Source organism: Podarcis bocagei, assembly GCF_964188305.1.
Source record: "Podarcis bocagei genome assembly, chromosome: 1".
Classification (NCBI taxonomy): domain Eukaryota; kingdom Metazoa; phylum Chordata; class Lepidosauria; order Squamata; family Lacertidae; genus Podarcis; species Podarcis bocagei.
Genome location: NC_138125.1, coordinates 97065825 through 97079246, shown reverse-complemented (window position 1 = coordinate 97079246; position 13422 = coordinate 97065825). Strand labels below are relative to the sequence as shown.

Below are 13422 nucleotides of genomic sequence, written 5' to 3'. Positions count from 1 at the left end.
ATAGCCACCCAGCGGAATTCAAGCAGCCGTCCTAGCCATGGTTTACTTGAAAGCAAAGCCCACTAAAATCAGGGGACGTACTTTGGAACAAGGCCGCCCAAACTCTCGGAGTTGCGAGTCAGTTGGACTCGCTGGTACCTAGGGATCAGTGGTCCACCTAGCTCAGTAATTGTACGCACTGCCTGAAAATTTACCCAGGAGATGCCAGGGAAGGAACTCGGGACCTTTGAGGGCAAAGCATGAGCTCTGTTCCTGAACGTAGTGGGGGGGGGTGGCTGTGCTTAGGGTGCCCCTTTGCAAACGACTGGGATCCGGGACAAGAAAGGGAGGAAGGAAGGAAGGAAGGAAGGAAGGAAGGAAGGAAGGAAGGAAGGAAGGAAGGAAGGAAGAAAGAAAGAAAGAAAGAAAGAAAGAAAGAAAGAAAGAAAGAAAGAAAGAAAGAAAGAAAGAAAGAAAGAAAGAAGAGGGCGCCCGGCTTTGAGGTCACGCCCAGATGCCCACAAGGTACTTGACAATTTCATGGAAGAGTCACCAGAACACAAAATTAATACTGAGCTCCTACGACCGCGGTGTCTCCAAGCAAATTAAAAATGGTGTCTGTTCTTAATAATGTTGGCCTGCCAGAGAAGGCGGATTTATCCACCTGCTCGTAACTGTTAGTTCAAGTGGCCGTCCTCATGGGCACGCAGGAACTCTCTTGGAAAGCGAGGCCATTTGCTCCATCTCAGTGTTGGGGGTGGGGGGGAGGAGGAGTTTAAAAAAATCCCTAACATTAAAAGGCCGAATTTACTTAAACATTTTTAAAAGGCAATGGCTGCTCGAAGAAGGCCGCGGAGGGGAAGCCAAACCCCCCCCCCGCCGCCGCCCCGCCATTCATTATGCCGCGCTGCTAAGCAACCGTCTGCAAAGTACCGATCATTTCCCCTCCCCTCCTCCCCTCTCCCTCTCCTGCCTCTATTGCTCTTCCTGGCGAAAAAGCGCCTCAGTAGAAATTCAATATGATCTTGGATGCGAGGCAGGGAGCTGTCAGACAAATTTCTCTCCAACCCATCCTGGAACTCGAAGGAGCCAGGAAATTTCATGACATTATTAGCTTTCATTCATTTCATATTCACACACAAACACACAAATATATCATCTCTGGAACCGAAGCACCTATTTCTAGATCTTTGGTGGTGTTCAGTCTTCCTCCACAAATATTATACACTAGCTCAGCCTGAGCATATCCCGTTGAAACAAGTTAGCCCGGAAGATAAAAGTCCCTTCTCTTCCCAAGGGACTTAGGCTGAGATTTTGGGTTGTTGTTGGGTGTGGGGTTTTGGGGGGGAGGGGGTAGGTCCATTGCACTCAGTAAGACTCATTTCTAAGTAAACATGCTCAGAGCCGGGCAGTTAGTAGGACTACAGTTCATTGGATTGGGGCCCTACTATCCCAGCCAGGGATCCAACAGCGAGGGAAGAAGCTGAGAGCAAATGAGCAAGGGAAACAAGACGTTGGTTTAAAAAAAAATTTCTCCCCACTTAAAAAAAATAATCTGGGAGAGATATATGCCAGATAGTTTTAGAGATAAATGTATATAAAGAATAAGAAGAACAGGGTATTTTAATATATTAATGTATTAAAGGGGGAGTGGGGTTGGAGAACAGAGAAGAATTACAGAATCAGTATATATCCTGAACACAATCTACACTTTATTTCAGACTACAGATTTCTGAACATAAGAAAAAAATCTTTGGCTTGCAGCAAGGGGTTCAGTCTCGCAGTCTGTGGGTCATAGTGTTATTGTTCTTACTCGGTAGGGTGGGGGGGGAGAGAAGAAGGAGGAGGAAGAAGAAAAAGAAAAAGAAACACCACACGCACACGCACGAAATGAAAGAGAGGGAGAAAGGCACACACGAAAACGCGACAGGGAAAAGAAGAAGAAAGGGGGAGCAGGGAAGTCGGAAAGAGCCAGACAAATTCTTTAAAATCAGGAGGCTTAAGGGGGGGGGGCTGGAGGAGTTGAGAGCTATACTTAAGAAAAAGAAGAGGGGGGGGGAGAGACCAAAGTGGAGCTGGTGGGCGGGGAGGGGGGGGAGATCAACGGCTGAGCGAATAGAAAAACGCTACACATCATTATCGTCATCATCATTTCTTACCTGAAATTAAATATATACAAGATCATACGATGTTTGGCTATATAGATAACTTTTTGTTTGTAAGTGTTCGGGGGTTTTGTTTTGTTTTAAATCGGAATCCTTATAACTATGAATAGACAATAAATTTGATTCTTTTCTCTCTCTTAAATAGCACCCTTCCAAGTCCCCCACAACTGTGTGTCACTGCAGGAAAGAAGTCCTTTTGTGTTTGTCGTGTGTTTTGTCTTTTCCCAAATTGTCCTCTCGCGCTCTCTCTCTTTTTAATTGTTCCTCTTTGCTTTTCTTTTGCTTTGTATGGTTATTCTTTGTCTTCCCTGGCGATCAGGTTCATAATAATAATAATAATAATATAATTATAATAATAATAATAATATTAAGCATCAAAAAACGAAAAAACAAAATAAACCCGACAAGGTCTGTGCTCTCTGGGCGGGCTCACTCGCTGTCCTCTTTGTCTTGCACGGTAGTGGTGGAATGATTGTAGAGTCCCTGCGCCATGAGGTGCAGCGCCAGGCCGTTCTTGATGCCCGTGGCCTTCTTGATCTTGGCGCGCTTGTTCTGGAACCAGATCTTGATCTGCGACTCGTTGAGGCTGAGCTCCTGCGCCAAAGTCTGCCGCCTCTGCTCGGTGATGTAGCGGTTCGCCTGGAACTCCGCCTTGAGTCTCTGCAGCTGCTCCGCCGTGAAAGCGGTGCGAGGCCGCTTGTCCTCCTTCTCGTTCTTCTTCTTCTTCAGCTTCCTCGTGCGGGGACCTACAAAGGGGGGGGGGTTGCGAGGGATGGAGGAGGGAGGGAGAGAGAGAGAAACACACACACGCACACAAAGGGGAAGGAGGAGGGGGTGAGGGGCACGAGAGAGAAAAAGGGACAGCAGTTGCCAGGTCAGAAGCATTCCCAAAACACACACACACACACACACACATGCAACACACATAAAGGGGAGCCTGCCATATGGGAGCAACGCTGGGCGTTCCGGAAAATGGGGAGACTCTGTTTTGAAGGAAAGGGGGGCGCCTCCTTTCCCCTTTCCAAAAGGGGCACCCGGCAACCGTGATGGATGGGCAGGGTCAGAACTGATCTGCTTGGATTTCCCCCCAACCCACTTATATCCTACGTCTTTTCCTCCACTGTTTAAAACGTGGGTGCATTTCTCCCCCACCCCACGTCCTTCAGGACGCCTGTTTCCACTACCACCCCGGCGCTTTTCAAAACAGTCTAGGCCCTTCTTCGTCCCAAGTTCTGTGCGAGTTCACAGAAGAGCAGCATCGCCCACTTTTAGCTGGCGCGAAGGAGAAGACGCCAAGGAAGAAAGGCGAGAGGGGCGAGATGGGAAGCAAAGAAACAAAGGGGAGTGGGGCGGAAAATCCATAGGGAAACGTTTGTCAGGATAGGTATTGGTCAGGCACGCGGATGCTTCTGCTAACTTTTCCCCGTCCGGGCCCAAGCTCAATTGTTTGATCGCACCAGATCTAAAGCAGTTTTCTATTGATCACCATCTATCTGTCTATCCATCTATCTATATCTGCGGATAGACAGTTTGAGAAAGAGACTGAGAGGTAGATCAATCAGTTAATTTGGATTTATCAAGTCTGGTGCAGCTGGAATCACGCACACATTTCTAATACACAAAATATACGTATGGGAGAGGCGGTGTTTTGGCCTTCTTCCCCTTAAAAGCTCTCATCTCTTAAAGGCAAAGCGTCTTAACTTTACAGCACACACTTTGAAAGTGGGGGAGAAGTCTGACTAATTAGTTATGAGCTTCAGTAAAAAGTATCAGAAAGTTTAAAAAAAAACAAAAATCCAAATACACACAGAGAGAGAGCTTCCTCAGCAGATGGCTGCGTTAGGGAAGCGGGCTCCTCACTTATGGGCCTTCGCTGCAGTTTATATTCATTTAGGAAAGTGTGGGGTTCCTGGATTTGTTCTGTTTTTAAAAAGCCCACAGATCAAACATGCAGCATTTCCGGCGCTGCTAGAGTTAAATGGTACGTGTTAGAGGTAACACCCCAGGAAACCTTTCCCAACGTCATTCACCCTCAACATACATGTTTACTACAATGACATGTTTGAAATAAATAACGCAACCAGAAAGTTCCCGCTGAATTGTAAGGATAAATAAGCATCGAGGTAAACAGACTTAAAGACTGGTCCCAAAACAAACACTGCAAGCGGTTTACGAAGCGGGTTCTGTTGTTGCTGGGGCTGGGCCTAACAGTACCACTAGCAGGCACGAAGAGTAACAGCGCAGGCCTCACCCTGTCTACTCGGGAGCAAGTCATACCGAATTTTATTACGCCCCATTAAATTCGGCAGGATCAGCTTCGGAGTAGAAGCTGCTCAGACGGCGCTGGAGGTTCTTATGCGCCGGGACAACACCGGATTTTAAATCTGTTTTGATCCGCAGCGGGACCCAGACTTTCCTCCTCCAAATCAAACCAAGGCGTCCCTCGACAAAGCAAGCCTGGGAAGTTGTATGTGTGTGTGTTTAATTTATATCTAATATTATAATTTTGAAATTCATTATTTTCTAAAACAAAAAAAACACCAGGCAATAAATTTAGGCAAGGCTCTCGGATTATAAATACCTATTTCAATGTGTGCTCAGCTGTAGACTCATACCTCTTTCCCCTCACAGACAGAAAATAAATTTCTTATTTTGGGAAACTAAGCAACCCCTATTGCAAGCTGGTCCAAAGGCCTTATTGCCGAACGACTAGATAATACTACTACTAATGATGATGATGATAAGGGGAAATAGCGCTGGATGCTCATTTTTTGAAGCCTGCCGCAAAAATATATTCTGCAAACGCAAATACACAATGCTAGACAAACCCTCATCGCCTACAATGACTGGGGTAACACTTCACTGAAACCGCTGGTCTCCACTCCACGAAAAACCCTCCAATAAAAGCCGCGGATAAATATATTTCAAAGTGGAGGGAGTTCCTACACTATCTTTCACTGAGAGATCTGGTCCAGCCGGTGTCCTCACGTTCAAAATGCACGTCTCTTTAAACCAACGAACACGCGCGCAAGGCTGCTTCCTCGAAGTCCGCGCGTTTCTGCTTAGAAGCCCTTCCCAGCAATTTAATATCAACACATCTTGGCCTCGCAGGACTCCAAAACTAGACCCATAGCCTTAGAGGAGCCCTCGGAAATTAAGGCAAATTTTTCTGCATCCCTCCCGTTTCTAAGCGCTCTCTCTCTTTCTCTGTTAAAGGAAATGGGTGGGAAACTTTTTTTAAAAATCGCAGAAGTGTGGGGGGGGGGGGAGAGAAAGATTGGAGGAAGTAGATCGTCCCCTTAAATAGAATTCGAACACTTGAGGCATCAGCCAAGGACTCCGAAACAGTGTGTCCCGAATAAGTACTGGAATAAATCTAGATATATCCTTGTTTAAGTCGTTGTCGTTCAGACATCGTCTTTCCAAAGCCGCCTTGTTTTTGCTTTGTTGGGAAATGTATTAAATACAAATTATTTTAGGGAAGGAATATATTCATACGTGGGTAAGATTCCCCTCTTCAAAGCAATTTATATCGTGAAGGGGGTTCAAAAAGAGTACCTTAAAACGCCATTTTTTAAAATTACGCAAACACGAATATTTTTAAAAATAGGATACAAAATGAAAGTGAAGCCTTTTTCCAAAGATCGCCAACTTTGGGGCCAGTCGCTTGAACGTGAGGAAAACCTTCTCCGGTCAGCAGGCCGCAAAAGTAGCTCTGAGAAGCCTGGCTGCTTTCAAAACAAGGCTTAAAAATATATAGATGAGAGAAAGAGAGAGAGACGGCTGAATAAACTACAGAAAGGGATTAAACAGAGCCGGTTGAATAAATCTCAAAATATTTCCCCAGTCCCCTTATTTACGGAAAATAACAACAGCCAAGAGAAATTTCCTAGCGGCGAAAAGCTCTTTTGAGGGCTGAGATTTTTGGCCGGGGGATGGATGATCCCTGCTCGGATCTCTCTGTTCAGTGGGAGGCAGATTCCCAAGAAGCGGGCAGGTCTCGGGTGGGGGGCGTGAGAAAGCGAGAGGCGGTGGGGGCAACTGCCAGTCTCAAGAGATCAACACCCCCTATTTCACATCCAGGGAAAGGTGGGCTAAGAGGAGGGCTTGGTGGTGGGCCCTAACCGGCTTCGGAGAGGGCCCACCGTCAAGAGCCGCCGCTGCAGCCTCTCTCGAGGAGAGGCCCGTCCTGGCCTCTCCAGGGAGCCGGGGCGCTGCCTTTGCAGGGTGCCGCTGCCGGTGGTGGTGGGGAGCCTTCCTATCAAAACACACTTTGCAAGGCAGCGGCCCTGGGAAAGCAGTAATAAAATCATTGCAGTTGGCCGCGGAAGGTAGAGCTGACAGCTCAATCACTCAATCAATCCGTTTAGTCAATCAAAGTGGCTTTTCTGAGTTCCAAGGAGCGGGGATGTGTCAATAGCGGCGTGATCGAGATGGCTGGCGCTGATAGCGGAGGATTGATCAGTCGCCGGCAGAAAGGAGTTCATAAAGAGCCCCGAGCCGGGGCTGGTGAGGTTGGGGGGCGGCGGGAGAGAGGGATGGACGAAGTGGGGCGAAGAAGGCGACCTGGGAGCGCACCCGGCCGGAGCTCCTTCGCCACCAGCCTCCCATCGCCCAGCTCCGCAGTCTGCCGTGCTCTCTCGGCCCTGAAAGTTGACAGGAGCGCAAAGGCGAGCGGTCGCCCTTTTCGGGCGCTTTCGCGGGCGCTGACCCGCAGCGGCTCCCTCGCTCGACTCCTTCGCCCTTACGGGTTGGAGGGGCTGATTCAGAGAGACAGACCCCCCCTTTCTCTCCCTCTCCTCTCGTCACTCTTCTTCCCACACCTCCTTTCCCGGAAGGATTTAAACCCTCCCCTGGAAACCGAAGATTCCTCAACCTCCGAGCGGGATCGAGGATTCTGGGGGTTTTTTTATTGGGGTGGGGATGTGGGGGGGCTAGTAGAGGGAGGACACCTTTATTCTCACGGCAGCATCTGGGGCGGGAGGGAGAACCGGCTGCTGGGAAGAGCGAAATGCCGGCCACGGGGTGGGAATTGCTCCCCTCCAGCCGCTCTGGAAGACGGGAATGGAAAAATTAAGGCCTAGGGGCCTAGATTCTTGTGCTCCGCTGCCGGGAGGCCCTTTCCTTTTCTGTTCTCTCTCTTTCTCTGTCTCTCTCACACACTTCCTCTTTCTTTTTCGGCCCCCGCCAGTGCCAGTTCCTTCAAAAACGCATCCTTCACACGGCAACACTTGTCTCCTTCACTCCTCAATTGCTCAGCAGCGAATGTTTCTGAACAACAACAAAAGCACTGGTTGTCTGCAGCTACGTCCCACACCGAAATCGCTAATTTTCTCCCAGCCATAGATATATCCGGAAAAAAAGTTTTAGAAAGCACACTATGGTTTCTTCCCCCTTCCTAACTACAGAAAGAGAGAGGCACCCACCCACCCTTCAAGGCCTGAAAAGGGCAGAAAGAGAGAGGAAGACGGCGGCGTGGGCCCTCCAATCTTTCCAGGTTCTGCCTCCACTAGAGACACTTCCACGGACCTCCCAGCCCAGGTTGCGGACATCCCCCGGGGGCATTTCTGTCGCAGCTCCTCCGCAAGCTGCTTCGGGCCGAGGGGGGAATCAGCAAGCAGCCTCGGCCCTCCTCTTTTGCAGCCTAAGACTGCAGTCTCCGAAGGGCAAGGCTGGCCGGGGAGGCGCAAGAAGCCCCGCAAACCAGAAGCCCCGCAAACCTCGGAGAGGGGCACCCTAAGAAAATGCAGGGTTCGGGGTCGGGCGAGGGAGGGGAAACGCCGACTCAGCTCCACAAAACTCCTAAATACTCTCAAGCCGCCACCTCCCATCTGCTTAATCCAGCGCAGTTTGGGATCCCTCGGCGCGCTCTGCGCCTCAAGTCTTAGCGCACCGTTAGGGTGGCCGGTTTAGGGGTTTGGCTTCCTGGGTTCGGTGGGATGGTTAACGCTCCCCGCAGGATTACACTCATGTCACAGAGAGATAGATATATATAGATATATAGAAATGGCAGGTGTATATATAAGACAGGGGGGAAGGGGGCAACGCTGAAGGCACGGAAGAGGATTCTTACCCGAGGATGGTCTGTCTGAATACCTAGTGCAGTAAACCCAGGCAGGCCAAACCAGCGGCTGTTGAGAATCGCTCTTGGCAACAGCTCCTCCATTATTGGAGCCCATGAGCAGGATGGCGGGGTTGGCGTGCTCCCCGTACTTCGCCGGGTTAGTTCCACTCCCTTCCGAGCAGGAGGAGGAGGAGGAAGAGGAAGAGGAGGAGGAGGAGGAGGAGATGGGGGGCTTGGCCGTCCCTAGCGCTGCGGCCGCCGCGGCGGGGCTGGCTTTGGAGGCCGTGGAGGAGCTGTCGGGGCTCCCGTGCGACTCCGCGCTAAGGTTGGGGGGCCTGCCGAGCAGAGGGTTGACATTTTCTCTACCTGAGCTGGCCGCGCGGTCAAGGTCCCTGTCCCGGCCGCCGCCCACGCCGCCGCCGGCGCCACCTCCTCCTCCTCCGGCCGCAGTCCCGGCCAGGAGCAAGAGCTGCTCTTTCTTGCAGCCAAAGTCCGGCCTCAGGATGTTGTCGATGAAAAAGTTGGTGGTGCGGTGCTGCTGCTGCTGCGGAGGCGGCGGCGGCCGCTGCTGCTGCTGTGGCGGCGGAGGCGCCTGATGCTGCTGCTGCTGCGGGAGATGGTGCTGGTGGTGCGGAGGGTGGTGGTGCGGGTGGAGAGGCAGGGACACGAGGCACGGCGCGGCCGGGGACAGGGGAGCGTGGCTGCCGGGAGACAGAGGCACGCTCTCGCCATCGCTGCCGCTGGCGCTGGGGCTGCTGCTGCTGGGGCGGCTGCCGGGAGTCGGAGCAGAGTCTCGCAGACTTTTACTGTCCGTCTGCTCTTCCATAGTCAGCTGCCAGCTCCGCAGATGGGCGTCTTGGCTCTTCTTCCACTTCTTCACTCGAGGTCCCCCCCTCCACCTACCACCACCACGCCTCACTTTTCCGGGCGGTGGCCAGGGTAGTTGGGTCCTCGCTGCTGCTGCTGCTGCTGTTCTTGGAAAGATGGGGAAAATGCAAAATAAAATCCACTTGTTGGCTCGCCGAGGAATCTAGAGAGAGATATCCAAAGGCTCAGACATTTGGAGCGATTCGCGCTTTTGGGGCAGTTGTTTTATATTTCCTCTCTCGCTCTCTCTTTCTCTCTCCCCTCCCTCTCTCTCTCACCCCTCTTCCGAAAGAGAGAGGGGGGGTGAGAGAGAGAGAGAGACCAAAACAAAACCAGCCCCCCCAAAGCCCTCCCCCTCCCCCAAGTCTTCTCACAATCTACCCATCTTTCTCCGAGCGCCGCAGCTTTGGGGTTTCCCCAAATATCAGAGTCCGCTTTGCCCACGGATCAGCCTTGGCAGATGCTTTAATCGCCCGCTCGCACGTGCATCTTTTCCTCCCACCTTTCCTTCCCCCACTTCTCCTTTTAAAAAAAAGGAAAAAAGAAAGCAAAAATCTCTGACAGCTCCGATCTTGCAACAAACTCTCCTTAAAAAATCTCTCAGCCACACTTTTTTTTCATTCCGACCGGAAGCACGTGAGGATGGCCCGCACGTGGAAAGAGCCAATCAGCAGCCCGGGAATTCTGTGACGCCCCTGACGTCGGCCAATGAGCTGCATTGGAACTTTGCAGTTACATTATCCAAGGGGCTGGCTGATTCAGAGGGAACGAGAGAGAGAGAGAGAGACCTGGGGAGCTTTGCGCTTTCCATGGCGCATCCTTTCTCGAGTCTGCTTCTCCTTCCCTTTTCCCTCCTGCCCAGGACTTTTCATTTACTTATGCTTCTCAAAAAGCAAATATCCAAATCATCCCCACAAATGACGTGTTGACACTCCACAAGATGACTGTGTATCTTCTGAGGTTCGGAAAAGAAATTCGGAATGAAATCTTTCCTGTGTTGTTTATTATTATTATTTCTAAAGAGTAGATGCTAAATTCTTTATAGAATGCTTTTCTAAATTCGAAACAAAACAAAACACGTTAATGGGGTGGAAGTGTATTCTGAGTATGACTAGTAACCTAACCAATTATGAAATCTCTGTTCCAATCCAAACAGATTTATCAGTACTCTGTGCATGTTTGCTGTGGCAGTTATGGTTTGTGTCCGCTGTTTTTTGTTTTAACCTTTAAAAAAGGACATAGATGAGCTTTGTCAAAAAGACCATGCAGGGAGTTTCTAAAAGACTGAAAGGGCTCGACCCAACACTTTCCAGATTCATTGATTTAAATAGGAAAGTGGCTGAGCAATCCTGAGCACAGGTGGACTCAGGAATAGATCAGTGGAATTTTTTCCTGGTATTTGTGTGCATAGGATTGCAGACTTAAGCACATGCTCCCCTCTTACTATTTTTTTTTTTAAACAAAAACAACACACCCAAACCAAACACGATGATTAAACGCTGACTTTTGCGCAAGCACTCTTGTCAATTCCAGGGAACATTTATCAATATTTCTTTCTTGCAGATAATTCTATCAGCGTGCATATGCCCCCATAATGTCCTCACTCATTAACAGGTGGCATTTAAAAGAACAAAGAACAGGAAAATAGTTGGAGAGCTGAGTGTCGGTTTAAAGGATAGTGTATTCAATCTTAGCCTAACCTGCGGTTGAACGTCCAGGTACAAAAGCGGCCAATTTATCAGCTGGTTCGTTTACATGATAGTGACGGGCCAATGTTACACACACACGTGATATGAAAGAACACTGAAAAAGAAATCATCCTCATGAAAACTAATAGCAATAATCCAAACTGGATTCATTTAGTTTATTCGCACACTGAGATTTTTATTTTTTTGCAGACAAAACAGGATTGGTCTGTTGTTGCTTTTCGTTTGCACCACGTTGCCCTCTAATATAATGTTATCCTTGCTTTAATCATTTTTGCATGGATCATTTATTGTCTGCAACGCATTCTTCTCTCTCTCACGCACACACACTCGCTTCCCCTTCCTGCTCAAAACATAACACTGTTATGAAATATTAAAACTGCGTTTTTAATGGAGAGGAGCTGAGAAGGATTCGCTGGGTCCCCGTGGTGGCGATTTATGAGGCCACACGTTTTACCTTTCAGTGACTCCGCGTCAATTCCAGGTGTTCATAAACATTCTGAGGCTGCAGGTGGAAAGGCCTGAAAACCTGTTCACAGAATAGAAAGAAGATCGGAGTCACGTGACTTGATTGTTATTTTTCTCTCTCATTCCCCCCCTTTAATTATCCCTTTTTATTTTTGAGATTGATTTGCAATGGACGCATCCTATAACTTCAATTCTCTTTCTCTCTATGTGTGTGTATATATCCTGTATATGTATACAGGATATGTGTGCATGCAGGTACACGTACATGTGCAAGTACGTTTATTTTAAACAAAAATTAAAAACTCCAAAATCACTGAAACGAGGAGATTCCCCCCCAAGGAACTCCAAGAAAGAGTAACTGTTTCTTAATAATTGGATTAGAGTATTCTACAGCGCAACGACTTTAAATCGCGGTTATTCGAGAAAGACCCACGAGAAGGCCCATTTTCAAAGCAACTTCAAGCATATGTATATGTACATACGTATACATATATACGTTACAACCTGGCAGAGGAGACTCAACGCAAGCCCACAAAAGGCCCCGACATTAAATTAGCCACATCTCGCTATTCCCAAATCTCCTCGGATTTAGCCAACCCCCTCCCCATTTCCCTAAATTTGGGTTTTATTTATATTTTAGTTCGCCAAAGGAGGGGGGAGGACAAAAAATTGAAATCTTTATCCCAAAAGCGAGCGTGGGTACTTAATTAAATTCTAATTAGGACACTATCAATATCCCATTTAGCTGCGTAGCCTTTGTGCGCCTCAGTCCCTTTCAGAGTCGTAAATGGGGGCCCGCCGCCTTATCTCGCCTGCAAAGAGACGCCTTGAGAAGGGCTGCGAAAGATAATTTATAGGTTTTAATTACTCTTCATTCCGCCTGATCAGCTTGGCGTTCATCAGAAGACGGCGAATAAAACCTGGTCAAAAAGCACTGTCACTATTCCCTGGCACGGCGCTTAATCAAAGTAAGCAGGGCCCCTATTACACGCTGCGCGCCTCTCCACGTAATTTCCCAGCTGCTGATAAAGCTGGTTGAATAATGCTGCAGTCCTTCGGAGACACCATTTACAGAAATGACTTTATTGACGGCTTAACGTCGGTAATTCATTTTACCTTTCATGGAGTGGGAGCCCGGATTTGTTACAGTAATGGGATGATAAATGCGCTGGCGGACCCATAGCTTTGATTAGGCACTGGAATACACACGCACACGCACACACGCGCGCGCGCATTCAAACGCGCGCCATCCCGAAATGGGCCAAAACCGGGCAGCCAGAGAACTTGCCAAACCAGCCCCGACCTGACACTAGGCTGGCTGGCTGGCTGGCTGGCTGGCTGGCTAGATGGATGGAAGGAAGGAAGGAAGGAAGGAAGGAAGGAAGGAAGGAAGGAAGGAAGGAAGGAAGAAGGAAGGAAGGAGCCTCCGCTTACCTGCATAGCTCCAGGGGTTTGCTGAAACTCCTCCGGTCTTTCCTGGAGGGAGGAGGAGGAGGGTCGCCCTGGAGAATTCAGGGGTTCTCCGTCTTGTGCGGGCATCTGCTGGGTTTGGGGTTTGGTGGGTGGCCAAATGAAGAGAGGAGGAGATTCCGAGGAGGGTTGGGGTGCGGGAAACTAACGATTGCAACTTTTTATGGCTGCTCCTATGACACCCTCGAACACAGAGCTGTTGTGAGTTAACGAAGAGAAGCCCACCTACTCCATCCGTCAAGTAGGAAACGAACAACAACTACCACGACCACCACAAAAGCCTGCTCCCCCGCTTTGAATTTTGGATGGCTCCTTATTCGTGGCCCCAGTCTATACATTTTTTTTAATCATCGCCAAACACAAGAGAAATTGGAGGTGGTGGTGACTGTTATCCTCCCAGTTCCAGAGGCTTGCATGGTATTTTGATTCTTCCTACATTGATCAGTATTAGACCTTTTTTTTGGTCCAAGGATAGAAAAATCAGACTAAAAGAACACTGCTCTTTCATCTATATCTATCTAGCTATCTATGGTGCATTCATTAAAATAAGAATTTCAGTGGGGTGTCCCCCCCCTCTGCTTCCTCCTCCCCCTCCGTTTTTTTTAAAAAATTAACCATGGAAAATAAGTCTGCTGCAACCAAAATAAGCCAAAAATAAAAATTACGAAAACGTGGCACGCTTTGAATTTTTAAGGATTAATAA

General features: G+C 48.9%; 1 protein-coding gene across 1 annotated transcript; it reads right to left on the bottom strand.

Annotated features, from left to right (window-relative positions):
* Nucleotides 1–1504: 1504 nt before the first annotated feature.
* On the bottom strand, nucleotides 1505–13042 carry EN1 (engrailed homeobox 1). Its single transcript, XM_081171747.1, has 4 exons — nucleotides 12684–13042; nucleotides 11239–11310; nucleotides 8218–9238; nucleotides 1505–2890 (listed from the first exon to the last, which is right to left on the bottom strand). Exons 3-4 carry the CDS (start codon nucleotides 9032–9034, stop codon nucleotides 2574–2576), a joined length of 1134 nt encoding a protein of 377 aa, XP_081027873.1. The 5' UTR covers nucleotides 9035–9238; nucleotides 11239–11310; nucleotides 12684–13042; the 3' UTR covers nucleotides 1505–2573.
* Nucleotides 13043–13422: the final 380 nt, after the last annotated feature.